This window comes from Mytilus galloprovincialis, chromosome 10, assembly GCF_965363235.1.
Source record: "Mytilus galloprovincialis chromosome 10, xbMytGall1.hap1.1, whole genome shotgun sequence".
Lineage (NCBI taxonomy): Eukaryota > Metazoa > Mollusca > Bivalvia > Mytilida > Mytilidae > Mytilus > Mytilus galloprovincialis.
Genome location: NC_134847.1, coordinates 72,029,880 through 72,049,499, shown reverse-complemented (window position 1 = coordinate 72,049,499; position 19,620 = coordinate 72,029,880). Strand labels below are relative to the sequence as shown.

The following is a 19,620-nucleotide window of genomic DNA, read 5'->3' as shown; positions in this document are numbered from 1 at the left end:
AGCGCTACAAACAAAACAGTTGGTAGTAAAACAATATAGTTGCGCAAACGTTTTGCTTAAAATAATGTCATTTTGACTTGGAATCCCTTGGTGTTTGGGACATTATTGATTAAAATCGAATGATGTAGTTGTGAATTATTTTATATCTTTTGGAATTGTATTACTTTTTTTAACATTCAACCTCAAGTACGTTTAAAATACAATGTTTTTCCTTTCCTATCAATGAAATAAAAAATTAATTCCAAAAATGTGTATAAATGTAAACAAGATATAAATAGACACATTGTAAATTCCGATTTTTACGATATTCGGTAGACGACATGTATACATTTAAAAATAAGTCAAATATTATTCAAAAGAGTTAAAGTAAACACACATAACAATTATATGGCTGATGCACACGACTTAATTATAGTGATTTCCAAAAAATGATTTTGTACTGTAGATGCATCGTGCAATCATTAGCAAATCGAAAGTAGAATTCAGAATGATACAAACCTGTGTAACATAGCTTGACAAGGAATGTTAAATGTACGCTTTATAAGAAGTTATCTGATCAAAACAATTCTGTATTTAGTAATCATACAAAAAGGGCAGTTTAACTAAAGAATGAAGAAATGTGACATTTGTTTCAAAGATTACAAAGGTGATGCTGGTATCAGAATACATAAAAGCAAAGCGCACAAAGGTAAATGATTCATACTGGTTTTAACAACATTTGAAAATTTGTATCTCATTAGTTTATTGTAGATTAACCCTTTCTTTTCAGAGTGCTGTTGTGAAGTGTTGACATTGTAGTTGCAGTAATTGCTTCAGTTTATATTTAGAAGAGTATTGAATTTTCTTCAAAAGGGATAAAAAATTATACATAGGTTTAAAAATTGATATATGTTTATTCATAAGACTGGTATGAAAAATGATACATATATTATATAGGTCTGTTCAAACCTCATTTTTCGGTAGATTAGGTTGATAAAATAAAATATTTTTGTACATGCATTTGCTTTATACCATTTCATTTTCTTTTATTCGTAAAGATTTAACTTGAAACTATTTGTATGAACCAAACACATCATGACTACAAGCTGTTTATTTCTGCATTGCCACAGACTTAAAAATTATTCTCATTTGTTAAAGATGAACCATTAGGAGGTGCATCAACTAAAGATAAACAAAGTAAAACAAAAACAGCTGTACAGGCGTCATATGGTAAGTAATATACTTTTTTATATTTTTTATATATTATATCAATGTTCGTGCTTTTAGTAGAACTTAATTTCGTGCTTTTGTCAAAGTCTGCATACATTTGTTTAACATTGAAATTCGTGGTTCTCCTGTAACCTCGAAAGCCGCGAAAATTCGTATCAAACGAATATTTATGATTCCACAGTATTTGTGTTGAAGTTAATGGAGATGTTTCGTAAAATTAGTGAATCCTCAACCTAACGCAGACATCCATAGGTCTATGTATAGTCATATTTGATAAATGGATAACTATAGAAGATGATATATTCCAAGCTATAATCGTTAAGAATTTAAACGGCTGTGTTTAAATCAAATACGGACTATACAAACGTGTTATAACTTTCATATTCTACACAACAGGAACATACTCAAATGATTTAAGACCTGAACTAAGTCAGGAGTATAGCAGGTGTAATCACATAGTTCGTCCTTATGTATGTTGGCGTTTGCTTTTTTGTTGCATTTCGAATTCAGTGTGCCTGTTGTTCCTTTGTTTTTCTCTTATAGTTGATGTCTCTCTCTCGGTTTTAGTTTGTAACCTGGATTTGTTTTTCTTTAATCGATTAATGACTTTTGAATAGCGGTATACTATTGTAGCCTTTATATAGGACCACTACTTAAGAAGTTCTTGATAAATAGGTACAAACTTTGCATGTCAAACACAACAATTTGTCCACGTATCATTTTTGTAAATCTAGTAATTTTTATTTTATTTAATTGTAGGCGATCATCAAACAAAAGATTTTAAATTCAAATGCAAATTTTGTGATAAAAGAACTGAAACAGAAACTGGTTTGCGAATTCATCATGGAATAGTTCATAAAGGTATGTAGATACAGTGCACCTAAACATATGTTTAAATCATTGTTTAAAGATAGATGTAATGAATAATAATCTCTAACATATTTATTTAATGTGTTATAGTCGCTTCTCTTTTGTTTGTTTTTGTTTTATCAACGGTGTTAATAGATTATATTGGACTTGTGTTCGTCGTTGGCCCATAAATATCTTATATAAATTACCGCATAATAAAGTATCAAATATTTACGTTTAAACAGATAATTAACCTAACCAATAACACATCTTATTTAAAGTTACAATACTTATTTAATTCCAGTTTACATGACATTTAGTACCAATATAAGAAACGCTCCATTTACACGATTAATCTAGAGGTTCAAATAAAACATACTGTTAAATGCAGTGGGCTATATCTAAATGGTTGTTATCTGCATTCGTATATATCAAAATAAAATAAAGCATTTTAACAGTCTAATAAGAATTTGATGCTCCTTCTATGTATTACAGACCTAGTTATCTAATGATTTCTCACAGGTACTACCTATCCAGAACACTCCTCTACAGATACGGATGCACATGGTATTCATAATTAAGCTTCATAAGAATGTCTTAAAAAAAAACACTTTAAAGATACACAGCTTATAAGTGTCATACAATTCACACACGGAAAAAATAAAGTACGAATTTGAGGTGCATTGAGAACAAATTAACAATTACTCATGTTACATTTTCTGTTATCTCTACTTTCGAAAGAAAATCTTAAGCATTTCGTATAATTTAAAGTCTTTCGACCAATTTTTATAATACACATATGAAAATTAAAGGGATGAGATTTAATTTTCTAATCAAAATTGTGATAAAACTACCCATACGCTTTCTATTTCAGAAGAATCAAAACTATATTTTAATGTTGCTACCACAAACCGTTGCTTTATACAAGGCAACATTAGTCTGCCGAAAATATATTTTAAATAAACAAGTAAAATAAAAGAATGAAATTGCATGAGCTTTCAACAGGACAAGTGTATACGTATCCTGTTATGAGTGCATCAACGACCAGACGTATTAGAACTCAGACAAAATGATACAATTCGGAATAGAACTAAAGTTATACAGATCAGACATCTATTCTCATCATTCCTGAAATGATCAGATATTTTAACAGCTTTTTAAAAGTATAATAAGAACTTGATTCTCCTTCTATGTATTACAGACTTAGTAATCTTATGATTTCTCACAGGTACTTCCTATCCAGAGCCCTCCTCTACAGATGAGAAAGGAAGCAGAACGAAAAGTGTTCAGGATGCACATGGTAAGCATAATTATGCTTCATAAGATTGTATTTAATAAAAACTCTTTTGAGATACACAGCTTATAAGTGTCATACACTTCACACGCAGATAAAATAAAGTACGAATTTAAGGTGCAGTGAGAACAAATTAACGATTACTCATGTTACATTTAAGATTATCTATACTTTGGATAAAAAATTCTTAGCATTTTGTATAATTTAAAGTCTTTCAAACATTTTTTTTAACAATCACAAAATTGTTATCATATCAAAATTAAACGGTTGAGATTTAATTTTCTAATCAAAATTGTGATGAAAATTACGCAAACGCTTTCTTCAAACCATTGTTATATACGAGACAACATTAGTCTTCCTAAAACATATGTTAAATAAACAGGTAAAATAAAAGAATGAGATTGCACGAGCTTTCAACAGGACAAGTGTATACGTATCCTGTTATGAGTGCATCAACGACCGTTCTTATTAGGACTCAGACAAAATGACTTAATGAAATCACTTCCCTCTTGTGTCGAGGTACAGCACAACGCATCAGTCTGCATTTGCTAACTTGGTTATAGTGAAGTGTGGATTTTTTTCCATATAATCCTTATTGCATCAGTTTTTGTCTAAGGCAACACTCCTGTAAACAAGGGCCTTGTAATGTGAACATGCATGCGCGTTACGCTTTAATCTAAGACATGTAAATTCCATACGAAGATGCGGAGGGTAGTTACTGATTGTTTGATTTTATGTTTTAATGCTATTTTCAGCACTATTAGCTATTTTGTGGCGGTAAGTTTGTATTGGTGTAGGGGTAACAATAGCCTTTCGATAGGAAAACTGACTATCTTAGTAAATTAAGATTTTAGTTGAACGCACATGCAGCTCGGGGGGGGGGGGGGGGGGGGGATATAATTCACAACCTTAGTACTGACAGGCATAAGATGCTTTACTTGGACTATCTAGATAAATCGGTACATTTGCTAAAATATAGCTAATCAGGAACAAATAACAATTAGCTCATTATAACCCAAAACAAACAGGTAACTTGATTTTTTGCTTTTGTAGGCGGCAATCATGCAGATGATTTGCTATTCAAATGCAAATTTTGTGACAAAACATCCCAAACAGAAAGAGGTTTGAAAATACATCATGGACGAGTACATCAAGGTTGGTAAATACTCCGGGTCTTATGTTCTAATTCTATAATTCATAGTTTCTCATATCAACTTGAAATATTTATTTGCAAATATTTTGTGTTAATGGTTACTACCATAGTCTCTACTGATTTCCAGATTATAACTATCTGATCATTTCTGAAATGATCAGATATCTTAACAGCTTTCTTAAAGTATAATAAGAACTTGATGCTCTTTCTATGTATTACAGACCTAGTTATCTTATGATTTGTCACAGGTACTACCTATCCGGAGCCCTCTTCTACAGATCAGAAAGGAAGCGGAACAAAAAGTGTCCCGGATGCACATGGTAAGCATAATTATACTTCATAAGATTATATTTAATAAAAACACTTTAAAGATTCACAGCTTATAAGTGTCATACACTTCACACTTAGATAAAATAAAGTACGTATTTAAGGTGCATTGAGACCAAAATAACGATTACTTGTGTTACATTTTAGATTATCCATACTTTGGATAAAAAAAATCCTATGAAACGTCGCACGCTACTGGTGTTACTTTGGTAAAATCACGGACAAGACACATTCATCTAATTAATTTTTAAACATAAAAATTGATATCATAAAGTGTTATATATCATTTTAAAGCTTTTAAACTCTTCTTTCAGATTATTGCCATTTTGTCTATGTAACAGACCATTTTCATTAATTAAAACTCAATAAAACCTTTATGTTGCAAAATGATTTCCTTGTCCCGCGTTACAATTTTTGTATTGTGAAATTCTGAATACCGTAAAAAAACATATACATTTTATTACCAAACGTTATAAAAGTTTGTCTAGAACAAGCAATTCATAATTGGGCGATAACATAATGTCGATTTTTTTTCTCTCGAAAAGACGGAAATATAAAAAAAGGGATCAAGATGATACAAATTATGTGTCCCATGCACGAAAGGTTGCCGTATTTTTTGTTAAATTGTCCCCAAAAAAGGAATTCCAGAGCAATCTACATGTCGAAAGTAAATAATTCTTATACTAGTATTTTGTACAAAGATCACACTTTCGCCTCATGCAATAATCAGGAATTTTTAAAATGAATTCTTATTTTTCGAGTTGAATAGCAATGTCCGATATTTTGTCCCCTTCAAACCAAATTAAACGTAGGTTTACGTTTTCTGTTTGTTCATGATGTTTATTTAATACATTGCCATTCGCTACATAAAAAAATTTATATTGGACAAAAGTACAAAAAATTATCTCTATTTTGATATTAAATTCCCATAAATTAAATCTAATATACGAGATATCAAATAAAACTAAAATGTCCGATACAATGTCCCCACATACGATTTTGACGTTATTTAATAAAATATACTTCTAACGTTCCGTCTAATTGTCATTATTGCGGTTTTCACAGACGATTTGGAATACGGCTATTCTATTTTGTTGCTTAATAAGAAAACTTTAAAATTAATGTTTTATGTTGAAGCTCTACCGATTCACAGAGAAGGGGTTGGGAGAGATTTTCTCGCGGAACTGAAGTGTTTTCAGGACTATAATAGTCGGATCCGCTATAATACAAATTAATAGAAAAAATACACCAATAATAATTGTTCCCGATAATTCCCTGGCATATACTTGTGCAGAACTGACATGCTAAATATGCCGTAGTCCTTTCGCCTTGACATTCTGGAGTGCAAAGATGAGTGCATTTGCAGTGCATAGTTTATCCATAAAAAAAGTAATCGATTGCCTTTATAATTAAAATGTATATAAAACAAATAGTTTCAATTCAAGTTACTTTTTTATTTTTAATTTGTTAATAAAACTAAAGCTTAACATCTTTTATCTAAGAAAAAACAATTAATCCTTTCTTAGGGGAAAAAAATCAATCCTTTAAAATTTATTGTAAAAAGCCAACATGCATTACAATTTTTTTATTTTGGCTTACGTCTTTGAGTGTGTAACGTTAGGTGACACCAGTATCGTGCGACGTTTCTTAGCATTTCGTATAATTAAAAGTCTTTCAAACATTTTTTTAACAATCATATCAAAATTAAACGGTTGAGATTTAATTTTCTAATCAAAATTGTGATGAAAATTACACAAACACTTTCTTCAAACCATTGTTATATACGAGACAACATTAGTCTTCCAAAAACATTCGTTAAATACACAGGTAAAATTGAAGAATAAAAATGCATGAGCTTTCAACAGGACAAGTGTATATGTATCCTGTTATGAGTGCATCAACGACCGTTCTTATTAGGACTCGGACAAAATGATACCATTCGGAATAGATAAATAATAATAAGTTAAACAGATCAGACATCTATTCTCGTGCCAAAATCAACTTAATGAAATCACTTCCCTCTTGTGTCGAGGTACAGCACAACGTATCAGTCTTCATTTGCTAACTTGGTTATAGTGAAGTGTGGATTTTTTTCCATATAATCCTTGTTGCATCAGTTTTTGTCTAAGGACACCACTCCTGTAAACAAGGTCCTTGTAATGTGAACATGCATGTTACGCTTTAATCTAAGACATGTAAATACAATACGAAGATGCGGAGGGTAGTTACAGATTGTTTGATTTTATGTTTTAATGCTATTTTCAGCACTATTAGCTATTTTGTGGCGGTAAGTTTGTATTGATGTTGGGGTAACAATAGCCTTTCGATAGGAAAACTGACTATCTTAGTAAATTAAGATTTTAGCCGAACGCACATGTAGATCGGGGGAGAGGGTAGAATTCACAACCTTAGTACTGAAAGGCATAAGATGCATTACTTGGACTATCTAGATAACTCGCTACGTTTGTAAAACAGTATAGTTACTCATGAACAAGTAACAATTAGCACATATTAACCCAAAACAAACAGGTAACTTGATTTGCTTTTGTAGGCGGCAATCATACAGATGATTTGCAATTTAACTGTAAATTTTGTGACAAAACATCCCAAACAGAAAGAGGTTTGAAAATACATCATGGACGAGTACATCAAGGTTGGTAAATACATCCGGGTCGTAAGTGCCTTTTCTATAATTCATTGTTTTTATATCAAGTTGAAATATCTATTTGCAAATTTTTGTGTCAGTGGTTGCTACATAGTCTCTATTGATTTCTAGATTATAAATATCTGATCATTCCTTGAGCGATTGTTTCATGACGTCTAACACAGTCCATGTTATATAGCACATACATTTATGTTGTACACATAATAAATAACTACAAAATAAGGTGGAAAGATACAAGAGGGACAGTCAAACTCATAGATCGAAAATAAATTGACAACGCCATGGCTAAAAATAAAAAGACAAACAGACAAATATTAGTACACAAGACACTACACAGAAAACTAAAGACTAAACAGCACGAACCCCAGCAAAACTGGGGGTGATCGCATGTGCTCAGACATGGCGTTATCAGTTTAATTTCGATCTATGAGTTTAAATGTCCTTCTGGTTTCTTTTGGCCCTCTTTTAAGTGTAAATACTATTAAACGCTAAACGCAAGAACTCTAAAAAAAAAAAAAAGCGATGCACATGAACAGTGTACAGTTTATGAGAAATACGTTCTAATTTTACGAAGTAATCATGGTAATAGGCAATTATGGACCTCTTCAGGTAGTTACTCAATAGACATTTATTGAATTAGACGATTATGGCAAAAACTATGACCACGCGGTAACATGGTTTTAAAAAACACATTTGATTTGTGTCTTAGTTAGAGTGCGGTTAATTGGTAGAAAATAGAACACTTTTTAATTATTTTGTTTTAAAGGAATGTTTCCTTTCACTGAATACTATGAACAGCTGTAGGTTCGATTTGGCTAAATGTCTGATTTACGATCTTAAATGGAATAATTAAAACTGAACTTTTACTTTCCATTTTTATGAAAACTCCAGGTGTTTCGTTTGACACCGGGAGCGTACGTCACGTTCTTAATTTGCCAAAATATGAAATAAATCAAACTGTACTTTTACTTTCCATTTTTATTGACCATCATTTGTTATTGAAAGCCATACTTGACATCCCTCATGTGTTAACTATATCAAACACAACAATGAAAACCATCGACAATCAATTGTTTGAAATAAAACTCCACCAAACTTCAAGTTATCGTCTTAATTAAAACCCAATATTAACCCGTTTTTTTTTATATATACAATTCTTGTTTAGTTCATGCATTTTGTTAAAACTACTGTCATTAAGAAAGGTACATTGATACTTTAAATCCATCATTTTTTAGTTAAGAAAATGACTGTCCAAAGTTACAAGTCAGGAATATGACAGTTGTTATCCATTCTTTTGAAGAGTTTTAGATTTTTATTTTGCAATTTGTTTATGGACTTTCCGTTTTGAATATTCCGTGCAGTTTTTGTATTTTTACTTTTTATTTTGAGATGGCAATTGTGATCTACATGGTATACATAACATCTGAAGAACTTAAGAATTTTCAAAACAATGTGTTTTAGCCGAAAATTCAACAATCATAAAAATGCATGGTAACAATATTAATATATATATTACTTTCCCGTAATGTCTTATATTGAGTTTTTATTGGTCATTACAAGTTAAAAACAAAATCTTCGACTGAACACCATAAAAACTGAATGATCACAATTTTAACTGATCGCAAACTAAGCTACAACATTATGTCGATGTTGCAAAAATGAATCTATCAACACAGTTAATATTAAATTGTACCTGTGTCTTGAAGTTTGGTTAAGACAAAAACCTGTTATTACTGATTAACATCGGTTAACTGGTTACATACAAAAAATAACGTAATTGTCCATCCCAAGTCCACTGCAAAGAACAAAATATATTAATAAGTTAGTGTATATCTTTGTCTTTTGCGTTATAATCAACAACATTCATATAAGGCGTAAAGGTTATACAGGACAAAAATATCATGAGAATCTAACTAACATTGCAGTAACATGTAAAATCTTCAGTGTTTCTTTACCTGGCCTACATTATTTTTAGATAAAGATTTTCCTGGACATTGTTACAAAAATTCAACTGGTTCAACAGCAGCAACAAAGGACCCGTATGGTAGATAAGTTTATTTTTACTTATAACGTCACCTAGTTTTGTTGTCAAAGAAAATAACATCGTTTTCCAGAAATATTCGTTTCATATAATAGTGCACATAAATGGTTCTACATAAAATAAAGGAATTCACAGAAGTGTAAAAGAGAATGCAAAGCAGATATGTTAAATATTTAGTTGATACTGTCCTAAACTTAACTTTAAAATGCATGAATTGATTTGTGTGTTATTTCACTGCGTTATATTGAATATTGTTATTGTTTTAAAAATACTATTTTTTTTTTTGCGACATGTTTACAGCTAAAAGCGTAGCAAAAGAAGAACTTCTAAGATCTCCTTCAGTTCCGCTTGATAGTAAGTGTATATATGTAGGACTCAAATCTATGGTGGGTTCCAAATCCATGGCAGATTCCTAATCTATGGCAAATGTGACGTCATGGCATCCAAATCTATGGCAAGTTTTGTAAATTCCTTATCTATGGCAAGTTTTGTAAATTCCTAATTTATGGCGGATTTTTGTTGTTTCCAAATCTATGGCAAATGTTGTGCAAATGGAAAGCAATGCAGAACATATACGACAAATGACTTGTCTTAAACAAGTGGAAATATACGTAAACGGGAGCATGTCTATTAACATTTGTGAAATAAACGTTTACAAGATGGTAAACCAAAACATTTCGGAAATAATGAATTCATATATACAGACTTAAAGATTAAAATGATGCGCCCCATAAAAAATAAATATTTTTTAAACGTTGCATGGTACCTGTTTAACACATTCATTAAACCAACTAGTAAGTCCCTAAACAAATAAAAAGGCAGTTTCTTTTTTTAAATATCATGAAAAAAAAAATTAAAAAAAATGAACAGTTTGAACTTTCACATAATCATGATAATGTTATTTTATTGTATACTTTTTTTTATTTAATGACAATTAAAATCAAATTGGTATCTTGTAATTTGATCTTTCACTTTATAAACTTTGCAAGCTGTAAAATATCCATTATTATAACTCCTTTGCTAACATATCCTGTACTGAAAACTGCAGTGTCATTATTTATTGCGAGCGTCGGCTGGTACATCACATTTTGTCTCTCTTTCGGATAATAGGTCAAACATGGATTCCTTTAAACCATTCGCAAATTGTTGTCGGGGGAAATTACTTCATCTGGAATGGTGTTCAAATATATTGGTTCCGCCATCGTAAGCGGCGGATACAATGTAATAGGGCGTTATTTGATGTCTTCAATTGTGACGTTATGTGAAAGATCTGCCATAGATTTGGAAAAAAACAAAAATCTGCCATAAATTTGAGTTGTTTTGGCATTTGTAACGTCACATTTGCCATAGATTAGGAATCTGCCATAGATTTGGAACCCGCCATAGATTTGAGTCCTACATATATATTGTATTTAATGCATGTGACACTTTTATCGAAGTAAACAAGCAAACAGAATCTAATGGCCGAAGAATGGTAATGAAAATTAATGAATCAACAAAATATAACACTACGAAAAGCAAAACCAACGTATAAACATGGAACGAGCAAAACCAACGTATAAACATGGAACGAGCAAAACCAACGTATCAACATGGAACGAACAAAACCAACGTATAAACATGGAACGAGCAAAACCAACGTATAAACATGGAACGAGCAAACCCAACGTATAAACATGGAACGAGCAAAACAAAACCAGATCCGGATCCCGAAAAAAGGCCCGAATATCCCGAAGTTTATAGACACAACATATTGATAACATACAACTACAAAATATGCAATGCCAATATTACTATATGTAGTTTTCAACAAACACGTTGCATGAATTAAATTTATGTACAGAATATGTCAATGCGAATACAACAAAACAACCGATAATTAAGGAATGACTGTAATATTTTTTCTGTCTATGAAGAAATAACATGAAAAATTTGGTGCACAATGAATAACGCGCGTAGCGGGTTATTTAACAGTGTGCACACACATTTTTATGTTATTTCGAATAGACAGAAAAAATATTACAGTCATTTCTTATAATTTGATTCTAAATTCCATTTTTAACCGTAGAAAACCTTGAAAAAACGTTGATGACGTCACGGTCACATGACTAAATTATGTCTATGGTCTGATAACAAAATAACGTCAGCCAATCAGAAGACGCGTTACATCCAAAATTAAATTATTTATTAATTGACAGATGATTCACTATTTGTTAAACTCACAAACTCCTATATATTAGATTATTAATAGTACAACATGATTATCATTGCAGTGATGGTAAAAATAGACAAAGCCACAGTGACAGATCAAGCTATTGATAGACTTTCAGATCAATTGGAGGAGTGCAAGATGTCCAAGAAAGATTCTAGTGCAGCTTCAGAGGCTATGAACTCATTTACTGATTCTTTCCTGACAGAGTTGAACAAAATTTCTAAACTGAAATGGTTTTTTTTCAATTCTGGTTCCTTTTATGATAAAACTAGAGTAAGTATTATTGTCTTTAATGTTCACACACATTAAAAATGCTTTAAATAAACTGGGGTATCAATCGACAATTAAACCTAAGTAAAATATTATCTGATAAAAGTACGTGAAATATAAAATGTCACAGTAATATTTTAAAGTATAGATCTTACACAAACTCAATACAACAACTTACATAATCCTATCAATATTTGTCAAATGAAGAACATGAGCTAGTTTTTTTTTTATCAGACCAACTTCGTTAATTTGTTTTAGGATTTTTTCACACAACTATACATAAGTGTGCATTACATTACTATTTGTGTGGTTAAACTTTGTAATACCTCGAAAGTCAGAAAACTCTTTTGATATATCAGTTTTCAGTAGAAAGTAAACTTCCACAATATAAACTATATGACTTTACACGGTAAGGTGTTATGCTATTAAAAAGCTAGGCTCTATCATAGTGAGTCGTACAACTAATCCTTCCCTTGCTTTTTCGAATATAGATGTATATCAATTATTGACGATTTCATGAATTTAGCACATATTGAATTGATGACAACGATATGTATATGCATTCCCACATATTTGTATATGGTAGTTCTCTTTTGAATAATTTGAATTGATTTAAATTGACATAACAGTGCAGAATAGTCCTGATGAGTTTGATTTGATGATTCATTACAGAATAGTCCTGATGAGTTTGATTTGATGATTTATTACAGAATAGTCCTGATGAGTTTGATTTGATGATTTATTACAGACTAGACCTGATGAGTTTGATTTGATGATTTATTACAGAATAGTCCTGATGAGTTTGATTTGATGATTTATTACAGAATAGTCCTGATGAGTTTGATTTGGTGATTAATTACAGAATAGTCCTGATGAGTTTGATTTGATGATTTATTACAGAATAGTCCTGATGAGTTTGATTTGATGATTTATTACAGAATAGTCCTGATGAATTTGATGATTTATTACAGAATAGTCCTGATGAATTTGATTTGATGATTTATTACAGAATAGTCCTGATGAGTTTGATTTGATGATTTATTACAGACTAGTCCTGATGAGTTTGATTTGGTGATTTATTACAGAATAGTCCTGATGAGTTTGATGATTTATTACAGAATAGTCCTGATGAGTTTGATTTGATGATTTATTGCAGACTAGTCCTGATGAGTTTGATTTGATGATTTATTACAGACTAGTCCTGATGAGTTTGATTTGATGATTTATTACAGACTAGTCCTGATGAGTTTGATGATTTATTACAGAATAGTCCTGATGAGTTTGATTTGATGATTTATTACAGACTAGTCCTGATGAGCTTGATTTGATGATTTATTACAGACTAGTCCTGATAAGATTGATTTGGTGATTTATTACCGAATTGTCCTGATGAGTTTGATGATTTATTACAGAATAGTCCTGATGAGTTTGAGTTGGTGATTTATTACAGACTAGTTCTGATGAGTTTGATTTGTAACCTTTATTACAGAATAGTTCTGATGAGTTTGATTTGTAACCTTTATTACAGAATAGTCCTGATGAGTTTGATTTGGTGATTTATTACAGAATAGTCCTGATGAATTTGATTTGATGATTTATTACAGACTAGTCCTGATAAGATTGATTTGGTGATTTATTACCGAATTGTCCTGATGAGTTTGATTTGGTGATTTATTACAGACTAGTCCTGATGAGTTTGATTTGTAACCTTTATTACAGAATAGTTCTGATGAGTTTGATTTGTAATCTTTATTACAGAATAGTCCTGATGAGTTTGATTTGGTGATTTATTACAGAATAGTCCTGATGAATTAGATTTGATGATTTATTACAGAATAGTCCTGATGAATTTGATTTGACGATTTATTACAGAATAGTCATGATGAGTTTGATTTGATAATTTATTACAGAATAGTCCTGATGAGTTTGATTGGATAATTTATTACAGAATAGTCCTGATAAATTTGATTTGATGATTTATTACAGAATAGTCCTGATGAATTTGATTTGATGATATACCCAGATGTTCAAGTTTCTGTAGATTTTGATGACAAGTCAGTTCTCGGTTTCTATAAAGTTAAAATGGTATCGACAAGAGTTCCCGAATTAGATGGTACAGTTACTAGGAATGATTACATTAGACCCGAAGCCTATAAGACTTATGTTTTTGAATTGTTTGATCGTGTTCTTCAAAAAATCAGAGAAGGAAGAAGAGTGACCAGTGAGTGAATTTACTCAAATATTTTACACATCCAAATATGTCGTAACAGTAATCTTGGAGCAGAGTGTTTTATGTGATAGATTTCAAGTTTATAATCATAATTTATTTCTTTTATGTAAAACGTGTGTTGCGCCGTCAAAGATAATTTTAGACTGGCGTTGCTTAGAAATATTTAACCTTGTACTTATGGTTACTTTTAAAATATCATAGCAGGTGAACTCAATAATAGGAGCTGACATGCTTCCGGTTTTCTTGTTTAATCTTCTAAAATGATTAAATCCAGAAGACAGCTTATGTGTCTTATAAAAACATATGTTTACCTCTATTAACAATTAAGTACTACAACCTAGCAAATTTACTGTATGATTGATGACGCGGTTTAAGTTGTTTGCTGAATATTTATCAATACATTAAAACTCGCTTTTACGTCATAGTGGTAGCTAACCTATATCAAACAATGTATCCAGAATGATTAACGCAAATTAACTTCCACTTATAGTAGAAGGAATAATGCTTATTTATAACCGATTGATTGATTTATGTCGATAGCATAGTGACACGAAAAGTAAATACAACTTTGAATTTCAAAACTTCATACCATTCTGGTGTTTTGACCCATGAGACATATTAGTTAAAACCGACTTATATATATGCTAACCTTTTTGACGGAAATTATTATTAATTATGTGTAAACTTATAGATTGCAAATTCGTCTTCAATATGTTGTGAAATGTATCAAAGCATAGCTTTAAGGGTGCCAATTTTCCTGTACCATATATGATTTTGACAATAAATTTCAGTACCAACAGAACAAAAATATCAAAACATACGAAAGATAATTTGCATCAGTTTTAAAAATATGTATGTTAAGGATGTTCACTTTATTATTTCAGAGAGAGTGAAGTCAAGAAACAGTCCGGCCTACACAATTGATTATAAGGCAATCCCTGGAAAGAACGCAATCGACGTAGATTTGGTTCCCTGTTTTAAAATTGAGGGTTGGCCTCCAGTTGCAAAACGATTAGATCCGAAATGGATTTCATATGACAGTGTTGTTCACAATGCAATGAAATCTTGTGACGTAGTATGCAAAAGATGTCCACATGGTAATAATAACCAATAATAAGTTCCATACACTCACTCTCTATTATTTTTTTTATGATTGGATTAGCTTTTTTCTTTAATATACAGTACACGAGTAAGGGCAATTTTTTAATTCTTATTTATTTTTTCTACAGTTCTAGCAACCTTGACCATGTTGTTCAATAGTTTCATGTTTTAACAGTTGGGTTCTCTTAAATGTTTTATGTAAATAAACTCATCATAGATACCAGGACTAAATTTAGTATATACGCCAGACGCGCGTTTCGTCTACAAAAGACTCATCAGTGACGCTCGAATCCAAACAAGTTAAAAAGGCCAAATAAAGTACGAAGTTGAAGAGCACTGAGAACCAAAATTCCTAAAAGTTTTGCCAAATACAGCTAAGGTAATCTATGCCTGAGGTAATGCCGTAAAATTATCCATACACAAATCTGTATGTTTAAACGATAATTGTATATCTTAAAATTTCAATCATTACTGCCATAAGTAGAAAAGAAATGTTCACCAAAAAACGCATACGAAATCTTTTCAAAATCATATAGATTGTGTACTGTAACTATAAATGCAGGTCTATTTCTTAGACTATAGTATTTTGAGAAACAACACATTTAATCAACAGGCATATATTAATAACAGCATCTTCTATCCATACACTTGTTGTAAATGGAACCAAGTCATTTCGTACCTTGACCATTTCGTTCCTCTGTCATTTCGTCCCCGAATTTGCCATTTCGTACCCAACATTTACCATTTCGTTCAACATTTACCATTTCCCTCGGTTTTAGTTTGTTACTCCGATTTTGTTTTTTGTCCATGGATTTATGAGTTTTGAACAGCGGTATACTACTGTTGCCTTTATTTCGTACCCACGATAATATCCATTTCGTACCCTATGGGACAAATAAACTCATCATAGATACCAGGATTTAAATTTATATATACGCCAGACGCGCGTTTCGTCTACAAAAGACTCATCAGTGACGCTCGAATCAAAAAATGTTTTAAAGGCCAAATAAAGTACGAAGCTGACGAGCATTGAGGACCAAACATTCCTAAAAGTTTTACCAAATACAGCTAAGGTCATCTATTCCTGAGTTAGAAAAGCCTTAAAATTTCAAAAATTCAAAGTTTTGTTAACAGTTAATTTATTATTATGAATGCATCATCTACCATTTCGTACCTCATGAACTAAATACATGTTATCTATTTCGTATCATACTTTTGTAAAAAAATATCATGATTTTAATGTGTCTTTTAAATATAAAATATGGAATAAAATTATGCATCTAGACGTAAAAAATTTGGAAACTTCAATAGTTCTAATTCTGAAGGATTTGATTTTAATTAATTGTTAAACTCTATAAGTATGAGGTTAATTAATCAATAATGCAACTGTTTTTATGATAAATTAATAGTTGCTTTTGTCAGGAAATGCAATTAAAAGGGACACTGACAAGCATCGTGAATTGAGTGAATAAATCGCATTTCGATAAATAAAAAAGAAACACAAACAAAAAAAACACCAACAAAGTTGAAAGCTTGTGTGCCGATAATCTCATATTCAAGGATATTCAATTATGATAATTTATTGCAATCATTTCTGGGCTCAAATGCTGTTTTTAGTATCCAAACTACCTTAACAAAATAAATGTTCTAGCAGCGTATTTGATATATCGCGGTTCTGATTTTGATGCAGGGAGTAACCTAGTCAGACTAGAACAAATTGAACGCGCAATCCCTACATTTCCTATTTATATAAGTGTACGAAGTTGTATTGTATTTATTTTTCTGAAAATGTTCACTGAATTCCATATTAAGATAAATTCCTAACTTGGTAAATAAGTATTTTGTCTCCTCTCCGTAGACAATTATGAAAGCAATGACTGTTTTATGTTACAAGTTCACATTGTTTTCTATACTGTGGCTTAAGGTGGTACCTAAAACTACAGGGAGATAACTTTATAAATCAGAAGAACGTTTTAATGACGTTGTGTTGTAAAGGGAATATTGAGCTTCTCAATGATCAAAATAAGTGTGTGTCAAACTGCTATACAACCAGCGTAATTTTTCTCATTAAATGGCTGGTTAATATTTTTTGAAATTTTTATATTTTTGTCAAAGGGTCAAAGTAAATACTTCGTCAAAGTTTTAAGAAAATTAAACGAGCCAAATCAATTTTAGTTAAGGTGTTGGGTACCACCTTAAACACTTAAATTGATCATCATAAGATCGTGTCTCCATAAAATTTTTATAACAACAACCTAAATATTGATGGCTATATTTCAATCCTTTATAAAAATGTATGTAAGCATGACTTTCATATAATATCAAATACTTTGAGTTATATGTAAGAAAATCCAATTCAATCGAAAATTATTAATTTTGTATTTGAATGATTTGATTGTTTTAGATCACCCAGACAATAATTTGCTGTGGCGTTTGTCATTTGCAAAGGCAGAGAAAATGTTAATGAAGCATGCCAACAGTAGTGGAGATTCGACATTCAAGAAAGATGCCTATCGTTTCATCAAGTTGTATATCTGCAATATGAAAGACCAATGTCCCGGAAAGATACAGAAATTCAGTTCATACTGCATAAAACAGTTTATATTCACAGAATTTGACAACTGGCCCAACAAACCAACAGAGGAGGTCATCATCCAAAGAAACATTTTGAATCATCTAATTGAGGGGCTGGAAGAACGATGTATTCCAAATTATTTTTTACAAAATGATAATGTCCTACAGTTTATCCCAACGGATGAATTAGATCTTTTATGCCGCGGAATGATAATGGAATACGAAAAATTGCATGGCAAAAAAAGAAGTAAATAAATAAAATGTATTCTGATTAACTAAACCAAGATTGCACAGGCTGCATTGTCTACTTTACTGATCACAATCAATTTTATGTTGATAGTCTTTCAGATGAATGTTAATTACAAATATCACATAACTTATCATTACCAACCCTGTCAGACCAACATATACACCTAACAATAAATCCATACAACACAAATAGTTAAGTCTTTGCTTATAGAAACAGAACTTAACACGTAAACTTGACATTTACCAACGAATCAGGAACATGAGGTCAATGTCATATGATACCTGCCAGCAGAACATTTACAGCTAACAATTTTCCATACTCCAAATTTAGCTGGACTGTTTATTAAAGTATCTAAGAAACATATTTAACCGAACAACTTAACATTTGACCAATAAACTATGGTCTATACACCAAACATAGTTGACCTATTGCATATAGTATCTGAGATCAATAACACACTAGGGAAAACTAACATTTACCAATGACCAACGAATGTGAGGTAAGGGCCAAATGACCTGCTAGACGGCATGTGCCGTTTGCAATCATTCCATACATCATATATAGTTGACCTATTGCTTATAGAATCTGAGAAATAAACCAAACAGCACAAACTTAAATACAACCAATTATAAACCATGAAAGTGAGGTCAACGTCAGATGCAACCTGTCAATCTGACATGTACACCTTCAAATAATTCCATACGCCAAATCTAGCTGATCTAATACTCATGGTATGTGAGAAATTGACCCGATCATGTTACTTAAACCTTGGACAATGATCCATTTAATGAGGACTGGTGAACATTTTTGTTATTTGAGTTAGATACATACATTTGTATTTACTGGCAAAAATAGTAATAAGGCATACCAGCACTGAAACAGAGAATGCATTCAACAGTATATGTTCTTTAAGATTCAGATGTCATATAATTTGAAATCGAGTGTGAAACTTCCTATCTTGTGGTTTGAAACAGGATTCACAAGTACGCATTTAATATAAAACATGTGGAAACGCAAACCAGTATTGTTGTTTAACCAGAATGCAAAGTGTGCTGTAAACAGTATCAGCACTTTGTGTATTTGGTCTGTTTGTTTGTTGTTTTTGTGACACTAGTTGCTTTGGTGAGATAATCCATTTCTAATTGATTTTATTGTTAAGTTACAGTGTTTTGCAGTTACATCACTTCCCTAGGTTAACCAGAAGGTTGAACACACATTAACAGGATTTACTCTGCCACATTCTGCATGTGCCTATTCAAAATCATAAGCATATTTATTAATGTTCAGAAGTTATCATCTTTTTCATTTTTTTTAAAACACAAAAATAGTTGACATAGTGCTTTTTTCTGCTATCTGTCGTATTTGTTTTCCGTTACTTGTTTTAACATCATCAGTCCGTTGTGTTTGCCTTTTAATTTTTTTTAAGCCGCAGTCTCTGTTAGATA

At 31.2% G+C, this 19,620-nt stretch overlaps 1 protein-coding gene across 5 annotated transcripts; it reads left to right on the top strand.

The window, feature by feature from the left end:
- Window positions 1-18,364, top strand: LOC143048303 (cyclic GMP-AMP synthase-like receptor). 5 transcript variants are annotated; one of them, XM_076221907.1, is made up of 15 exons: window positions 1-18; window positions 578-688; window positions 1,138-1,209; window positions 1,969-2,070; window positions 2,581-2,625; window positions 3,287-3,358; window positions 4,406-4,507; window positions 4,754-4,825; window positions 7,384-7,485; window positions 9,473-9,541; window positions 9,839-9,892; window positions 11,812-12,023; window positions 14,007-14,241; window positions 15,135-15,347; window positions 17,756-18,364. In XM_076221907.1, the coding sequence occupies exons 2-15, from the start codon at window positions 610-612 to the stop codon at window positions 18,178-18,180; spliced, it is 1,854 nt and encodes a 617-aa protein (XP_076078022.1). In that variant the 5' UTR covers window positions 1-18; window positions 578-609; the 3' UTR covers window positions 18,181-18,364. The 5 variants fall into 5 exon arrangements, with proteins under 5 accessions (XP_076078022.1, XP_076078023.1, XP_076078024.1 ...); XM_076221908.1 differs by lacking the exons at window positions 1-18; window positions 2,581-2,625 and having other exon boundaries at window positions 346-688; XM_076221909.1 differs by lacking the exons at window positions 1-18; window positions 4,406-4,507 and having other exon boundaries at window positions 346-688.
- The last annotated feature ends 1,256 nt before the right edge of the window (window positions 18,365-19,620 follow it).